This window comes from Echeneis naucrates, chromosome 11 (assembly GCF_900963305.1).
Source record: "Echeneis naucrates chromosome 11, fEcheNa1.1, whole genome shotgun sequence".
NCBI classification, from domain to species: domain Eukaryota; kingdom Metazoa; phylum Chordata; class Actinopteri; order Carangiformes; family Echeneidae; genus Echeneis; species Echeneis naucrates.
Window position 1 is genome coordinate 10224810 of NC_042521.1, and position 14542 is coordinate 10239351.

Genomic DNA, 14542 nt, shown 5'->3' on the forward strand with positions numbered 1-14542 from the left:
CCCCAGCCAGTCGCACATACTGTACACACTTGGGCCCTCAAACAAACACACACAACACAAATTTTGATACTTTTACACACACATGCATACCTGTCCATCCTAACTGTATCAAGGTGTGTTTGTCTTTCCCTGCCCACCATTTTAGGTCCTCCTAGGGCAGGTATTTCCCTTTCTTACCCACAGAAACACTCTCTCTCTCTCTCTCTCACACACACACACACACACACTGAAGTTATAGAGGGGGGGCTGTCTGTGGGCTGTGTGTGTGAAGCACTTGCATTGATAACCTGCAGCTCAGAGTCACTCGGTCTCACTTTGTGGCTGCCCCCCTCACCTGGAACTCCCTTCACCCTGCTCTGTCTCCTTTCTATCTTCTCACTCCAGGACCATCTGTCGACGTGCTCGGACCCCCGCGTTCAGTCTTCACCCCTCTCTTGCTGTCACCATGACACCTACCCCGCCGCTGTTCCTGCTGTTGCTTTGCCTAATAGGTGCTCAAGCCACCATGGACCTCCGCACAGCTGCTGCCATGGGTAAGAGTGAACTTTCGCCCCTAATGAAATCAACCACTGCTTCTTACTTATTATTCTCAAAAACAGCTGAATTTAATGAAATCACCTCCATGATGCCTGATTGAAATGCTATCTGAACTGTTGACTGAGACCAGTGAAATATATTCTTTTAAAGTCACTTTTTGTAGTGGAGTGGAGGAGGCCAGTTTATATCTCAGTGTTCTGTATGTCTAAGGAAGAGTGATGTTACTGTAACAGAACTGAAGGAGATGAATGGAAGAATTATTTAATTTGAATTTAATAAAAATTTTATTAAATCTTAAAATGAATTTATTTAAGTATGAAATATAAATGTTTCCCCCATTCTTTTTTGGGGCATTTATTGTTGTGTTTGATGTATTTGATTAGAGGTCGTCGATGTGGACTGTTGCTCTTGTGGCTGGCTTCAAGTAGTGTAAAGGCACCAGTACTATTTCAGGGTGAAGTGGGCAGTTAATGCTGCGTGTGTGAGAGAGACACAGAGAGAATGTGTGAGATGTTAGGAGGAGGAAAAACCCAGAGGGAGGGAGAGAGGTGAAGGGTAAGAAGGGAGATCAGTGGTGTTTCACAGACACTGGAAGTTGTAGCGAGCGATAAGTTTTTCAAAAGAATGAATGCCTGAACTCTCATTGAAAATCATATTGACTCTTAATGGCATTGTCACAAAAATTGGTTCTTCATCACACACAATTTAGCTGTCAGGTGTTTTTAGGTGAACAAATATTTTGTGTCAATATAATTGCAAAAACTTTTAGTGAGTTATTACATATACTTGAACCAGGTAACTTATCTATGGATAAATTTGTTGATTCAAATGTTTTTTCTGGCCGAAGTCTTCTCCATCTCTTTCTCCACCTTTGCCTCTCTCCACCCCCTCAGTCTCTTTGTTTCCCGCTACCTTCTCCCATATACATCTAACCGTCCTCCATTGACCCCTGCCCTCCTCTTCTTTATGCTCCTCCCCTGTGTGTTTCTCCTTCAGCAACTCTTCATCACTAATTATGTATAAGGATTTTTACCTCAGCGTTGATGTCTTCATTTGATTGAATGGTATGATTGAATTGGATTACATGATAATTATACTTCTCTGTGTCTGTGTACAGCTGCGGGTTTGTGCAAAACCCGTCCTACAGACCTCGTATTCATTATTGACAGCAGTCGGAGTGTTCGTCCTTCGGAGTTTGAGCAAGTCAAGGTCTTCCTGGCTAAGGTCATTGAGGGGCTGGATGTAGGACCCAACGCAACCCGCGTGGGAGTTGTCAACTATGCCAGCCGTGTAAAGAATGAGGTATGGGTGTGAGTTATTAACCTGTGATAACGTGTTAGTCAATTGCTGCACCACTTTTTTAAGTTCCTGTCTGACTTTGCTATTATGCAACTGTATGTAGGTGTCTCTTAAGACTCACCGTACCAAAGCTGGACTAGTTAAGGCTGTGACCAAGATTGAGCCCCTGTCCACTGGAACAATGACTGGTCTGGCCATCCAATTTGCTCTGAATGTGGCCTTCAGTGAGGGTGAAGGTGCTCGTGTCAAATCTCCTGACATCACCAAGGTCAGATGGACATTTAACATTCAATTTCTCTTCATATTTCATAATCATGTCATATTTTATCTAAATCTGCACCTCTGTCATCAAAGGTTGCCATCATTGTGACAGACGGGCGTCCCCAGGACAATGTGAAAGATATAGCTCTGCGTGCCCGTGAAGCTGGCATTGAGATTTTTGCCATTGGTGTGGGACGCGTGGACATGAGCACTCTCAGGCAGATGGCCAGCGACCCTCTGGATGACCATGTGGACTATGTGGAGAGCTACAGTGTCATTGAGAAGCTCACCAAGAAGTTTCAGGAGGCCTTCTGTGGTAAGTTATGAGGAGAAGTGACAGAAAAAGAGTTTTGTTTGGTTTTATGCTCACAGTTAGAGGGACAGAGGCAGAAAAGAGGGGTTAGACCTCAGTGGAAGAATGAATAAAAGATTTTGTCATGGCTGGACAGTCATTATCCACGCCTTTATCACCATGGAGAGAGCTGTCTGCTGGCCTCCATATACTGAGGGTAAGATGTCAGGATTGTCATTTTTCATTCCAATTTATTGTTCCCTCCCTTTTGTCCTGTTCTTTCTTAACAAGACTGGAGTATAATTCATCCAGCAATGCAAACTCATTAAATATTCCCATTGCATGAGGGCATTAGGGCAAGAACAACCTTTTGGAATTAAATTTGCTCCTGTTCCCCACTCAACTCTCATATAACCGGGAGGCGAGACTGATCTATCTGTAATTACTGATCCATTAGTGACAATCATTAAACTTCTAATTAGTAATGCCCTTTGGCACTCGCAGTCTGCGGCAGTTGTGACTGTTGCCTGCCATTCATTTGGCAGCAGCGAGCCTTTGCTGGAGATATTTTGTCCAAGGGCAGAGCTGCATGATCGCAGTGTTGGATTGTTATTGGATGAGCCTAAGAATCACATTTAGAAAACGACAAAACAGTTGTTTATTTAAGGCCACTCCAATCTTTTCCACCTGTTTTAAGGATCATCTATAACTAAGTTAATTGTCTACTGCCGATCACAGTGGATCATTAAAAACAATGCTAGATAGATTTTCAAACTGACATAGTTTTATTCTCTCCTCCTAACCCAAAACACCCACCCATCCCCCCTTTATCTGTGTATGGGCCTGCACATATATACTGTGTGTATGTGTGTGTTCTGCATGCACTCACACACACAGTGTCGGACCTGTGTGCTACTGGAGATCATGACTGTGAGCAGGTATGCATCAGCTCCCCTGGATCATACAAGTGTGCCTGCAAAGATGGCTTTACCCTGATGGACGATGGTCGCAGCTGCAGTGGTGAGTGTGTGTATGTGTGTGTGATTATATTTGTCCAGGCTTATTTACTGTGCTACCAAACTAACAGGATCTGTTTCTGCGTGTCTGATATTGTCAGCATGCAGCAACTCTGCAATAGATGTGGTGTTCCTGATCGATGGCTCAAAGAGTGTTCGCCCTGAAAACTTTGAGCTGGTCAAGAAGTGGATCAACTTGATTGTTGACAAACTAGATGTTTCTGACAGCAAAGCTCATGTTGGATTGGTGCAGTATTCCAGCTCTGTCAGACAGGTCAGTGTCTGTCCTTAACTTATATGGTCCCAGAACAACTTTGTTCCCTCCCTTTCAGCACCCTGCACTATCTTCTCACAGGAGTTTCCCTTGGGCCGCTACAACAATAAGAAAGACCTGAAGGATGCTGTGAAGAAGATGGCCTACATGGAGAGGGGAACCATGACAGGTCAGGCCCTCCGCTATCTGTTAGACAACAGCTTCAACCCAGGAAATGGTGCCCGGCCTGGAGTCACCAAGGTGGGCATTGTCTTCACTGATGGCCGTAGCCAGGACTACATTGGAGACGCTGCTAGGAAGGCCAAGGAAAACGGTAAGCAGAGAAGAAGCAATATGTGTGAGTACATAACTGCTGTATAAGTGAGGTAATGAAATGTCCATGCATGTGCATGTTGCAGGCTTTAGAATGTATGCTGTTGGAGTGGGCAATGCAGTTGAGGATGAATTGAAAGAAATTGCTTCTGATCCAACTGGAGAGCACTATTTCTACACTGCTGACTTCAAGGCTATGACCCAGATCGCCAAGAAGCTGCAGATTAACATCTGCCAAGGTCAGAAGTTTCCATTTAATTCAAATGCATGCTTACATAATTGATTCTTTCACTGTACATATTGGCACAGCGAAGCAAAACTTTAACTAGTGCTTTCTGATTCCACAGAAGAGGACCCTTGTGAATGTGACTCCCTTGTTAAGTTCCAAAAGAAAGTAGAAGATGCTCTACAGGCACTAACAAAAAAATATATCCTTCCCAAAGCTGAAATTGGATGAGCAAATGATGTTGGGATGGAGGGTTTCAATGCAGTGTTTGTATTTTGTCATATGGGATTTTGATAGTTGTCATTGTTGCTGCCCTTGACGAAATCTTACTAGAGAGTATGTCAAAGAGGATCGCCCTGCTGGAGAACAAAATCGTCTGAGCACTCTGATCCCACTTTTTCTCTTGACACATGCACACTCAGTCACAAACACCCACAAACACTTTTACTTCCCGTAAGATATTGAAGAGGAATCTGTGTGCATGTGTGTGAACCCTGACCTCTGCTTGTATCCTGACCTTTCCCAAAGCAACTCTGCCTCCTCCTCTCTCTACCTTACCTCTTAGACCCCTGGGTCTCCTGGGACATGAAGCACCAGTTGTCATGGGGACCACACCTTTGTGCATGTGCACTCCAAAGATCTTCCTCCTCAGCAGTCTGTGGGCTTATTAATAAAACTCTTCCCTCATAGGGAAACGGTGACATTACATTAAAGGGGTTTCTTAATTGTTGCCATAATGTTCAACCTTCCCAAACTCCAAAGAGTCAGTGTCTTGTCATGTCAGTGTTATCTTTCCTTCTCTCTCCCCTGTCCATGAAGGCTTCACCTTTCTTCTATTACCTCCACACAAAGATATCTAAAATCATATATGATTTGTATATATACACAGACAAACACACATACATACATACATACATACATACACTGGTAAATTATTATAAGATATATGTCTCATAATAAAGGTACACCATTGATGTTTCTATTTTCCTAAATAAAGGTGATTTGGGAAGTAATATAAATTTGTGAAGCTATTGTATGCCAAATCAACATAATAGACAGGCGTGTACACAGATGCAAAGAATTATAAACAAATTAGCATCTAGCATAAAGGAGTACATAAAACAGAAAATCTCTCTGGTCAGTGGCAACAGAAGGTGTGCTGGGCGGCTGCCCCTACAGTAAGATGAATGGTTTGAATTTAGTGCTAAAATTTTCTCAAGTTGCAATGAATGGCCCAAAATCAAGGGATGCTTTCACAGTCAAGAAAAAGTTAACTCTTTCATTAAGATACAGCCATGAAAGTAGTGCTGGAATAAATTTATATATAAACATAAGCCTTTATTTTTATGACACAAAATGAAGCTGTGATTTATTTTTTTTTAATAACTTCTAAGTAATGAATAGATTTTATTTATATAAATCAAGAAAAAGCTGCACTATTATAGTGCTAAATGTAACAGTATTAGCTTTCTGTGATGACAGTGAAGCCATTTCTTGGGCCGTTAGAAAGTCTGACGATCATCTTTGATATCTTATACATAGCATGATTAATTGTGCCAAATACAGATAAATACCTAGTTATCCTCAAGTGTTTTTTCATAACAAGTCAGTTTGTGTACGTTTACCGATGCAATTAAGTATTTAAACTACTTGACTCGAACAGGTGGTAGAGGTGCAGCCCAGAGTGAAATTGAAAGCTGTTGAATAAATTTCTTCATCAATGTTGAAAATACGGAGAAGAGATTAAGGTGCTTCGGTGCCAACTTTCGCCTACGTCACGATGACGTAGCCTGAAGGGAGAACAGCTACACTGACCAACTGAACTAAACCAATCTGAAACTGGAGAAAGTCTACCTCCTTACACCTACATCTCATTTCCTCATCTGGTCAGGTTAGCTCAAGCAAAAGGGTTCTTCCTCGTCGTGTGTCTAACGTCGACACATCGTCAAATCGCTCCTAAATCACTTTCGAGCATCTGCTAACAGCGGCTATGCTAGCTCCGTGCTAACCGGCTCAGTTCTCTCCGGCCAGCCAGCCCGACATGAGAAAAGGGGAAACACTCGGCGGCTTTCAACTCGGTCCGACCTCGTTAATGATTTGCGGAACAGATGATTGTGCAGTGAACTAAGACGGACAACATCCACCTGAGGTACAGTCGAGGAAACTAAGCCCTCATCAGGCTAACGCTGAAGCTAGCGGTAACTGGTGGCAATTGAGTCCAGGTGAGTCCACAGCCGCTCCGGGAGCTCCGGGACTCAGACCAGATGGCCAGTAACCTCTGGACGGGATCCAGCTGCCGCACTAATGGACAAAACACATCGAATCGCTCATGTCGCCATCAGTCCGAGTCAGAGTCGGACATGACCCTGACCGTGAAGAGCTTATCGCGGCTGTGCAGCCGGGACGAAGAGGAGCGGGCAGCGGCTCTGGAGGAGCTGAGCCAGTCGGTTCTGAAGTGTCTGCTCCCGGATAAACCACCACAGATAAGCAAACAAACTCTTCTGCTGCTGCTTCAGCTGTCGCTGTCTTGTCCGCTAAAGGAAGTACGGAAGAGGGCAACGGAGCTGCTGAGGAGCGCCCAGGTAATGTTGGGACATGAACTACTGTCTTCTCTTGTCCATAATGTCTGCAGACATTTGGGGGGGGGGGGGTGTCATCGCTTTGGCTGCCGACAAGAAATGGTTAGAACAGCCAGCAGTTGGCCATATCATTTTTGTGACCGTGACTTTTGCTTTGTTTGATAAATTAAGTGAATTATTAATTAATATCCGCGATAACGTGCAGCTGATCGGCCAATTACGTTTTTCTGTCAGATTGCGGGTTGTTACATCAGATGTTGAAATGGATAAGGTGATGCAAGACTCAGCTGCGGTGTGCACAAACAAGCGGCCGGACACGCCCCCTCCCGGTGCTCTGAAAAACAGCTGACACGCCCCCCAGCCTTTCACAGATACAGCACCGGGTGTAACCGTGTTTCTAAGCCGGTCGGTTTCACTGCTCGGCTCCGTCTCCTCCGATGATGTCTGTGAGTTAAAGGCGAAGTTTGGCTTATGAGCTGCGAATTGTTAAACAGTCCGGCCGCTACGGTCAAAATAGGTCTGCTCAAATTCAGCCGGATTAAATCTGAAACTTTATCTTAAAATATTTTACATCAAATACTGCAAAACATTTGAACATTATTATGAAATGTCGTAACTTGCAGTCTAACCTTTTAGTTGCATCGTTTGCAAATTGCATGGAATTGAATCATACGCATTTACGTAACACATGTACTTAACACATTTAGTCAGTAAAGGTGAATGAGTTTTTTCATAGAAAAATGATCTGGAACTTATTTTTGTCAAATGATTAAAGTCATTGACTTCATTCAGGCAAAAAAAAAAAAAATAATAATAATCTGCTATTACAATCCCTTTTGTTTTTCTTACTCAGTACTAAACTCCATTATTTGGGTTTTGAACTGTTAGTCAGCCCTAACCCTAACCCAACAGATGCAGTCTGACATTTACACCTGATAATCTAGTTATCATTATTTTACTGTATAAGTAATTTTTTGTTTTCCTACTTACTAATAGGAACAGGGAGTTGCTGTCCCCCGGGCTTTAGCCTCCGGTCCAAGTGCCTTTATTTCTGTGAAACAGGTTTGTATGACTTGTTCTATAGCTATCATAGGTTTTCAGATGTTAAATACATCAACTGTCACATGTGACGATGTGTCAGTACACTTATTTCTAACTGAATATTTTCCTTGATCGATCAGCTTTCTCTTTCCCTTTTTGTTAGGAAAATCGCATTCCTTCATTCATATACAACAAATGGTATTAGATAAATTGAATGAATGAAGATGTGTGGCTTAATTATTCTGCTGAAACACTGCAGTGACTTTTGCTTCATGCCATCAAGAGATGCAACACCAGAGATGTGTTGCCAAAACTGAAGACTGAAAATGCTGATTCCATATGTGACTCACTCCAGGCTTGTTACAGGCAGAAGTTGCAGTGTTGTATCAGCCCATATTAGAACACCATAAAATCCCTGCTCTTTGGCAATGGGAAAAGGATTTTTACTTGCCAATGTGTCCTCAACTATAGTAGAAGTAAAAGGTGAAAATAATTACAAGGTAGTCAGTTTTTCCCCTTCTCTTCCTCTTTAGATGCTGAAAGAGGAGCCAGACCAGGACATCCTGATCGAATCCTTTCTTTCACTAGGCCATGTAGACCACATCACCATGGTGATGGCCCTTCACCCTGCGTACCTCAGCTGCTTCTTAAGGACGCAGCATGCTTTGTTAGAGCTGGATGGCCCCCTGCCCCGACACTGGAGACATTACATAGCTATTATGGTAAGAAAGCATATCATCCTATAAGACAAAGTGAATACAAATGAATTTGCTAACATTGTTCTTGTACAGGACTTTTGTGTGTTAGATTTTCAAACATGTAATTCTTTGTAGCTTTGTAGCTTTGCAGCAAAGCTATCCCCATCAAAGTGTTAACCTTATTAGAATAAATTTATGAAGTAGTCACCATGGTGTTTATTTGCATCTGCCTTTTTTTGTGTGTATGTGTCAAGTGACAGTGAAATAATAACGACTATAGCCACTCTGGAGTCTGTTTAATGAAGGTTACAGGTACAGTGACTATCTTTTTCAACCACAAGGAAAATATTACAGGGCTAATAGCGAAGACATTTATGGTAATGACAGACTCCTAAAAACTATTCTAATTTTGTCACACAGTCAACAGGGCCAGTGACTTTAATAATTTTGTTTTTGTGGTGGCACTGTTATTCTTGCCTCAGCTGGTATTTGAACAAAACCACTATATTGCAGCCATAGAGTTACAGCTTTAATGCCGTTTCCCCCATGACGCTCTACTTTCACAGTTCCAGTCAGTTCATCTTCAGTGACCAATAAAAAAAGTTTAGACAGGTCACAGGTAGATGGAATCCGAATGAATTGATACCACTACACACATGCTTTTCCAGCAGAACATTTCATTGTGACATTGCTGGATGTTCACAACTGCAGATTATGAAATGATTGAGTTAGACAGTGTCTCGGTTACAGTATCAAGCGCTGACAGTAATGACTATTGCCAGCACTTTACCCTTATCAAACCTCAAAGAACCAGTGTGTAGGTTTTTTTGTGGCAATCGAGTGCCAAGATTACAGATTGTAGCAAATTGAATATCCCTCACCCATCCCTTCCTTTCTAACCATGTAGAAGAAACTACAGTGGCCTGCAGGTCATATAAAAACTTAAAAAAAAAAAAAAAAAAGAAGAATCCACTCTTTGGCTAATTGTGTAGTAACACACTGACTGATTTTTGATTCTGGGCTGATCACTTTTTGAAGAAGCAACACATTTGTGATAGGTTTACTCTTACATAGGGGTTAGGGTTTACATGAAAGTTTTGTTCTGCTGGCCCAGAAAATATATTAATTTTAGATATTTTGACCTTTTGCGCAGCAGTTTGTCTAGGGTGTGGGAAAGAGAGATCACTAGACACCAATTAAAGAGCACCAAAACTGTTGAAGTTTACTATAAAACAGAAACAAATGTGAGTGACAGAAAATGTCAGGCAGTTTTGTAGGAACCCCAAAAAACGTGGTAATGTACAGAAAGATGACAGATGTGAAATGGGCTTGGCAGGTTAGAGTTATCCAGCTACTGGATCATTACAAGCCTGTAACAGCCTGTAACAGGTTTTCCCATAAACATTTAATAACACTCGTTTGCTTGTACATACATCACATTAGCTGTCCTCTCGCTTGAGAAATGGAAGTCGTCAGATTCTGATAATGAAAAGGTTCAGTTGTCTTGCTCAGTTTTTATGAGCACATGGACTTCATCTGCATTATATTCTTATAAGCAGAGTAGTATCAAGCTTTGGATCAGTGATCAAGCTGATGTGCCAATTTACTTACAATGTTCTTGTACATCACAGGCTGCAGCTCGACACCACTGCTCATACCTGGTGCAACAGCACAGCACAGGTTTCCTGGAGGCTGGAGGAGAGGAGTGCTGGCTGAGCAATCTGGATCAAGCTCCCACCAAACTCCGCAGCCTGCAAACACTCAACAAACTGCTGGCACACAGACCCTGGCTTATTACGCAGCAGCACATCCAGGTCAGATATAACACCCATCTGGTCACTCACTCACTGTGTTTCAGTTCCCAGTTCTCTCCTTCTTCTCATCCTTACATCATATACTGTAATAGTGATATGGTTTAATACATTTCTCACTTAGGCTGTACCCAAAATCATGTTCTGGCTGACTCGGTTGCACAAAATAGACACTCCAAAGTTTATTTCAGAGTGAGTCATAATTTGTTAATCATCAGCATTCTTTGTCATCAATGGCAGGCTTAGTTTTATATCTGTATCCATTGTGACATTGTTATCAGAAACATTGCTCATTCTGGTGTTAGTCCACAATATAGAGAGATTGGAAGATTGGAGACTGACAATGGCAGATGACCAATACACAGCAGTAAAGAATCCTCATAGAATTAATGGCAGTCCCTCAGAGTTGTGAGGTATTTCATCACCTACCCCTCTGCTCTTCAGGAGCTGGTGTATCCTGGCGCTGAGCCTCGCTGGTCACTGGCTGAACTTATTCACGCCGTGGTCCTGATGGCGCATGCTCACTCACTCTGCTCTTTCGTGTGGGGCTGTGGCTTAAATCCTGAACCTGACCACATCGGAGGCTACACCTTTCGACCTTCATCACCGAGTCACCTTCCCTGCAGCCCCCACAGCCCCCACAGCCCTGCTCATGAGGATGGCAGGCAAGAGGTGAGCCAGAAGTAATTTTTCACCACATGTCCAACAAGTCTAAATGTCAACGGGACAAGGACAAATACAAATTTGGCTTATTCCATTGTTGCTGCACCCATCATGCTTGTTTAGTAACAGAAAAGGACATGGCTCTCTTCCCAGTGTTTATTTACTGTTTAAAAAACGAAGCACAAAGTTCCACAAGCTTTTCTCTCTTGACCTTCTCCAGTCGGTTGATGGAGCAATGGAGGTGGAGGTGTTGATGAAGAGGATGGTGGAGCTGCAGCAGCAGCAGGAGGAGGACTGCACACAGGAGGAGATGGTAACTCGCTTTGAGAGGGAAAGGAGCGAGAGCATACCAACAGGTACAAACATGCGGACTTATCACTCTGCCTTTCTCCAAGGTGACATTTGTTTACTCGCTTGTTCCTGTTTATTGTTTGTTTAGCTGTGGTGCGGGGAGCGCCACCTGATCTGCTGCTGCACCTGGTGGAGGAACCAGAGTTCAGGTATGAGGACTTTGCACCTAGAGGAGAGCAGGCACCCCCCACCATGAGAGCACAGGTAATTTATTTTTTTTTTTTTGCTTTTTGGTTACTGATAAGATGGTTGTCTGAGTAACATAAATCAGTAAACAATGACAATGGATTTGCTTGATGAATTGCCTCAATGATCAAACATTAACTGAGTTCAGTCTTCAAATGTGATGATTTGCTACTTTTATCCATCTTTTTTGTGTTTGAGTGACAATTATGTTATTTTAGGAAATTTAAAAGTTTATATATTTATTGTTAAAATAAATAAGTTTTGAATTTGCAGGCCTTGTATAGTGTCAGGTAAATGTGTGTGCTTAATTTCATAAGCCTGTGTTTGTGATGTTGGTGTCTGCTGTGTGCAGGACTATTCTTGGGAAGACCATGGCTACTCTCTTGTCAACAGACTACTTCCAGACATGGGCCAGCTCCTAGATGAGAAGTTCCAGGTATGAACAAATGTAATCTAATTGAATTACACAGAATTTCACAACTAAAGTGAATAAGTGTTGAAATTGAAAGATTTTGAAGCCTACAACATGTTACAAAAACTCAAAATGGCTACAACGTCACTAATATTTATTACTGTTCACTCCCCACAGACTGTGTGGAGTTTTTAAATGAATATTTTCACACATCTTAGTTCATTTAAAACGAATGCAAGCACACTGACTATATGGCGATGTGGGATACAATTGTGTAGTTTATCTGGTGTTTGTACTGTACCTAATTTCTGGTATTTGCCAGCTGCACCTTCACACTGCCAATCTCTTGCTGTACCACAGCTCAAAGATGTTCTATTGTATTCAGATTTAGTGAATGGGGAGGAGATGGAGGTAGACTGAACTCTTTGTCATGTCCATGAAACCAGTTTTAGACAGCATTAGCATGTTGGAAATAGCCTTTGTAAAAGATGGTAAACTATGGTCAGGACCAGCACCACCAGCCCGGACTGTTCAGTCTATGAATGCCAAAGTCTGACCCTACCATCTGCAGAAATCTAGACTGACTAGACGCAGCTATGTTTCGTCAGTCAAAAATCAGTTTTGGTGAGCCTATGCCCATTGTAGCCTGAGCTCGCTATTTTTGGCTGACAGGAGTAGAATCCACCATGATCTTCTGCTATTGTAGCTTCATAGTTTGATGTATTGCACATCCTGAGATGAATTTCTGCTCACCATAGCTGTAAAGAGTAGTTTTCTCTAACTTCTCTAATGTGCCACAATCCCAACGGGAACCAGCCAGTCGTCATTAATGGTCATCACTGAGATCACATTTTTCTCATTCAGATTTTTTATGTGAACATTAACCAAAGCAGCTGCTAACCTATATCTACATGATTTTATAAACTCCAATATAAATATGATTGGTCAATTAAACGGTAGTTTGAAACCAGGGGTTACAGGATGGGCATCTGGCTTTGAAAATGGAAACAAAAAAGTAATCCAACAGAATTTTTTTTTTTTTTTTTTTTTTAATTTTTCCTTAGATGGTCAAGCTAAAAAATTATTCAAATCAAGCAGCCAGTCATTGCAGACATGTATTTACCAATGGAGAACAGATGGATTTACTACATTAAAATGTCATTACATTTTCATATCACAGGTGGTGAGCAACTTGACATATCACAGGATGGCCATGCATGAAGGTGTGGACACTCACACTCTGAGAAAAGCTCTATGGAACTACATCCACTGCCTCTACGGCATACGGTGAGTGTAACACAGTACATCATCATGCTTACAATAAATAAAAGGTCTGCTATGTCGCTAACTTCTTTGTTCTACATATGCAGATATGACGACTACGACTACGGTAGCGTCAATGTGTTGTTGGAGCGTTCTTTGAAGGTGTTTGTTAAGACCATGGCCTGTTACCCGGAGCAGACCACGGTACACATTTACCATGCCTTCTGGAGGCACTTCAGACACTCTGAAAAGGTATGAATGAGTGCAGATAAGCAACTGACCCAGCTTCTTCAGTCTCAATGAATGAATCATTTGACATTTTAACACGAAGTCTATCTTTGGTACTTTTTCAATAGAGAATGAATCATTTGACATTCAGACTATACTCCTTCCCCCCTGTCTTTTTAAATGCCATTAGGGAAGGAAGACTTGCATGAGTTAAAAGTGTCACCTATTGACATGCTTTTTTTTCCCCCTCAGGTTCATGCCAACCTAATAGTGATGGAAGCGCGGCTACAGGCAGCTCTTCTTTACACTTTACGAGCCATCACACACTATATGAGATGATGCAGTCATTCCCATGTTTCTGCAGATACAGAGCCAGCTGTAACATAACAGCCCAATGCATTACACACAATGCCAACAAAACTAATTGCACACTGCAGATGATAGTTGCATTTATTTCAGTGTTAATATTTTCATGTTGCTTTAAAAGTAGATATCTGATATTTAAAATGTTTTTCTTATTTTGCACTGAAATTTATCAAGTTTTGTTTCACAGTTGAGCCTCAGGTGGTGCATGTTGCTGTCACGCAAAACCATTTCTACACACCTAATTCTCCATGTGCAGGTGGGATTAGGTTTAGTATAAAAGAAATCATCACAATTCAGGTTTTTCCTTTACACAATTTTGGTTGTTTATATATGATGTTTGTCTGTCAACAACTTTATAGGACATGACTACTTCTGCTTTGGTCCTCTCTTTCTGCTGCACATAGAAGCTGAGATAAATCGATATAAAGAAATCCATATTTTTATATGCAATAAAAAGTGACTATCAAAATTAAACTAAATGTTGTTGGTTTGTTTGAGGCTATCCAACACAAAAATGGACTGTGCCCATTTTTCTTTGACCCCCCCCCCCCCCCCCCCCCCCCCCACAATATGTGAAGTATAAATCTGATGATGAATTTTTATTTTAATTGGAAGGTTACCGTAAGAGAATATCCCCAACAAACGCCTTAATTACTGGGCTTGTCTCTGAATTCACATCGACATACCACAAGGTGGAGACAAAAGCTAAAAATTTCCTCTGTCACTA

The 14542-nt window shown here is 41.9% G+C and overlaps 2 protein-coding genes across 2 annotated transcripts; both read left to right on the top strand.

Annotated features, from left to right (window-relative positions):
* The first annotated feature begins 325 nt into the window (after window positions 1-325).
* On the top strand, window positions 326-5230 carry matn1 (matrilin 1). The gene is made up of 10 exons (XM_029514073.1): window positions 326-533; window positions 1655-1839; window positions 1940-2104; window positions 2191-2413; window positions 3287-3409; window positions 3507-3679; window positions 3761-3992; window positions 4078-4230; window positions 4339-4419; window positions 4548-5230. Exons 1-10 carry the CDS (start codon window positions 446-448, stop codon window positions 4595-4597), a joined length of 1473 nt encoding a protein of 490 aa, XP_029369933.1. The 5' UTR covers window positions 326-445; the 3' UTR covers window positions 4598-5230.
* A 781-nt stretch (window positions 5231-6011) lies between these two features.
* sesn2 (sestrin 2) lies at window positions 6012-14300 on the top strand. The gene is made up of 11 exons (XM_029513890.1): window positions 6012-6799; window positions 7793-7858; window positions 8371-8559; window positions 10167-10349; window positions 10791-11018; window positions 11230-11365; window positions 11449-11564; window positions 11899-11982; window positions 13139-13245; window positions 13329-13473; window positions 13702-14300. The coding sequence occupies exons 1-11, from the start codon at window positions 6482-6484 to the stop codon at window positions 13786-13788; spliced, it is 1659 nt and encodes a 552-aa protein (XP_029369750.1). The 5' UTR covers window positions 6012-6481; the 3' UTR covers window positions 13789-14300.
* The last annotated feature ends 242 nt before the right edge of the window (window positions 14301-14542 follow it).

What these genes read in the sequence shown, in the direction of transcription:
- matn1 (XM_029514073.1), top strand. Translation starts at nt 446, where the DNA reads ATGACACCTACCCCGCCGCTGTTCCTGCTGTTGCTTTGCCTAATAGGT. An exon ending in GTTTCAGGAGGCCTTCTGTG is followed by an intron (nt 2,414 to 3,286) that starts GTAAGTTATGAG and finishes TCACACACACAG; the next exon opens with TGTCGGACCTGTGTGCTACT. An exon ending in CGATGGTCGCAGCTGCAGTG is followed by an intron (nt 3,410 to 3,506) that starts GTGAGTGTGTGT and finishes TGATATTGTCAG; the next exon opens with CATGCAGCAACTCTGCAATA.
- sesn2 (XM_029513890.1), top strand. Translation starts at nt 6,482, where the DNA reads ATGGCCAGTAACCTCTGGACGGGATCCAGCTGCCGCACTAATGGACAA. An exon ending in AGCTGCTGAGGAGCGCCCAG is followed by an intron (nt 6,800 to 7,792) that starts GTAATGTTGGGA and finishes ACTTACTAATAG; the next exon opens with GAACAGGGAGTTGCTGTCCC. An exon ending in ATGAGGATGGCAGGCAAGAG is followed by an intron (nt 11,019 to 11,229) that starts GTGAGCCAGAAG and finishes GACCTTCTCCAG; the next exon opens with TCGGTTGATGGAGCAATGGA.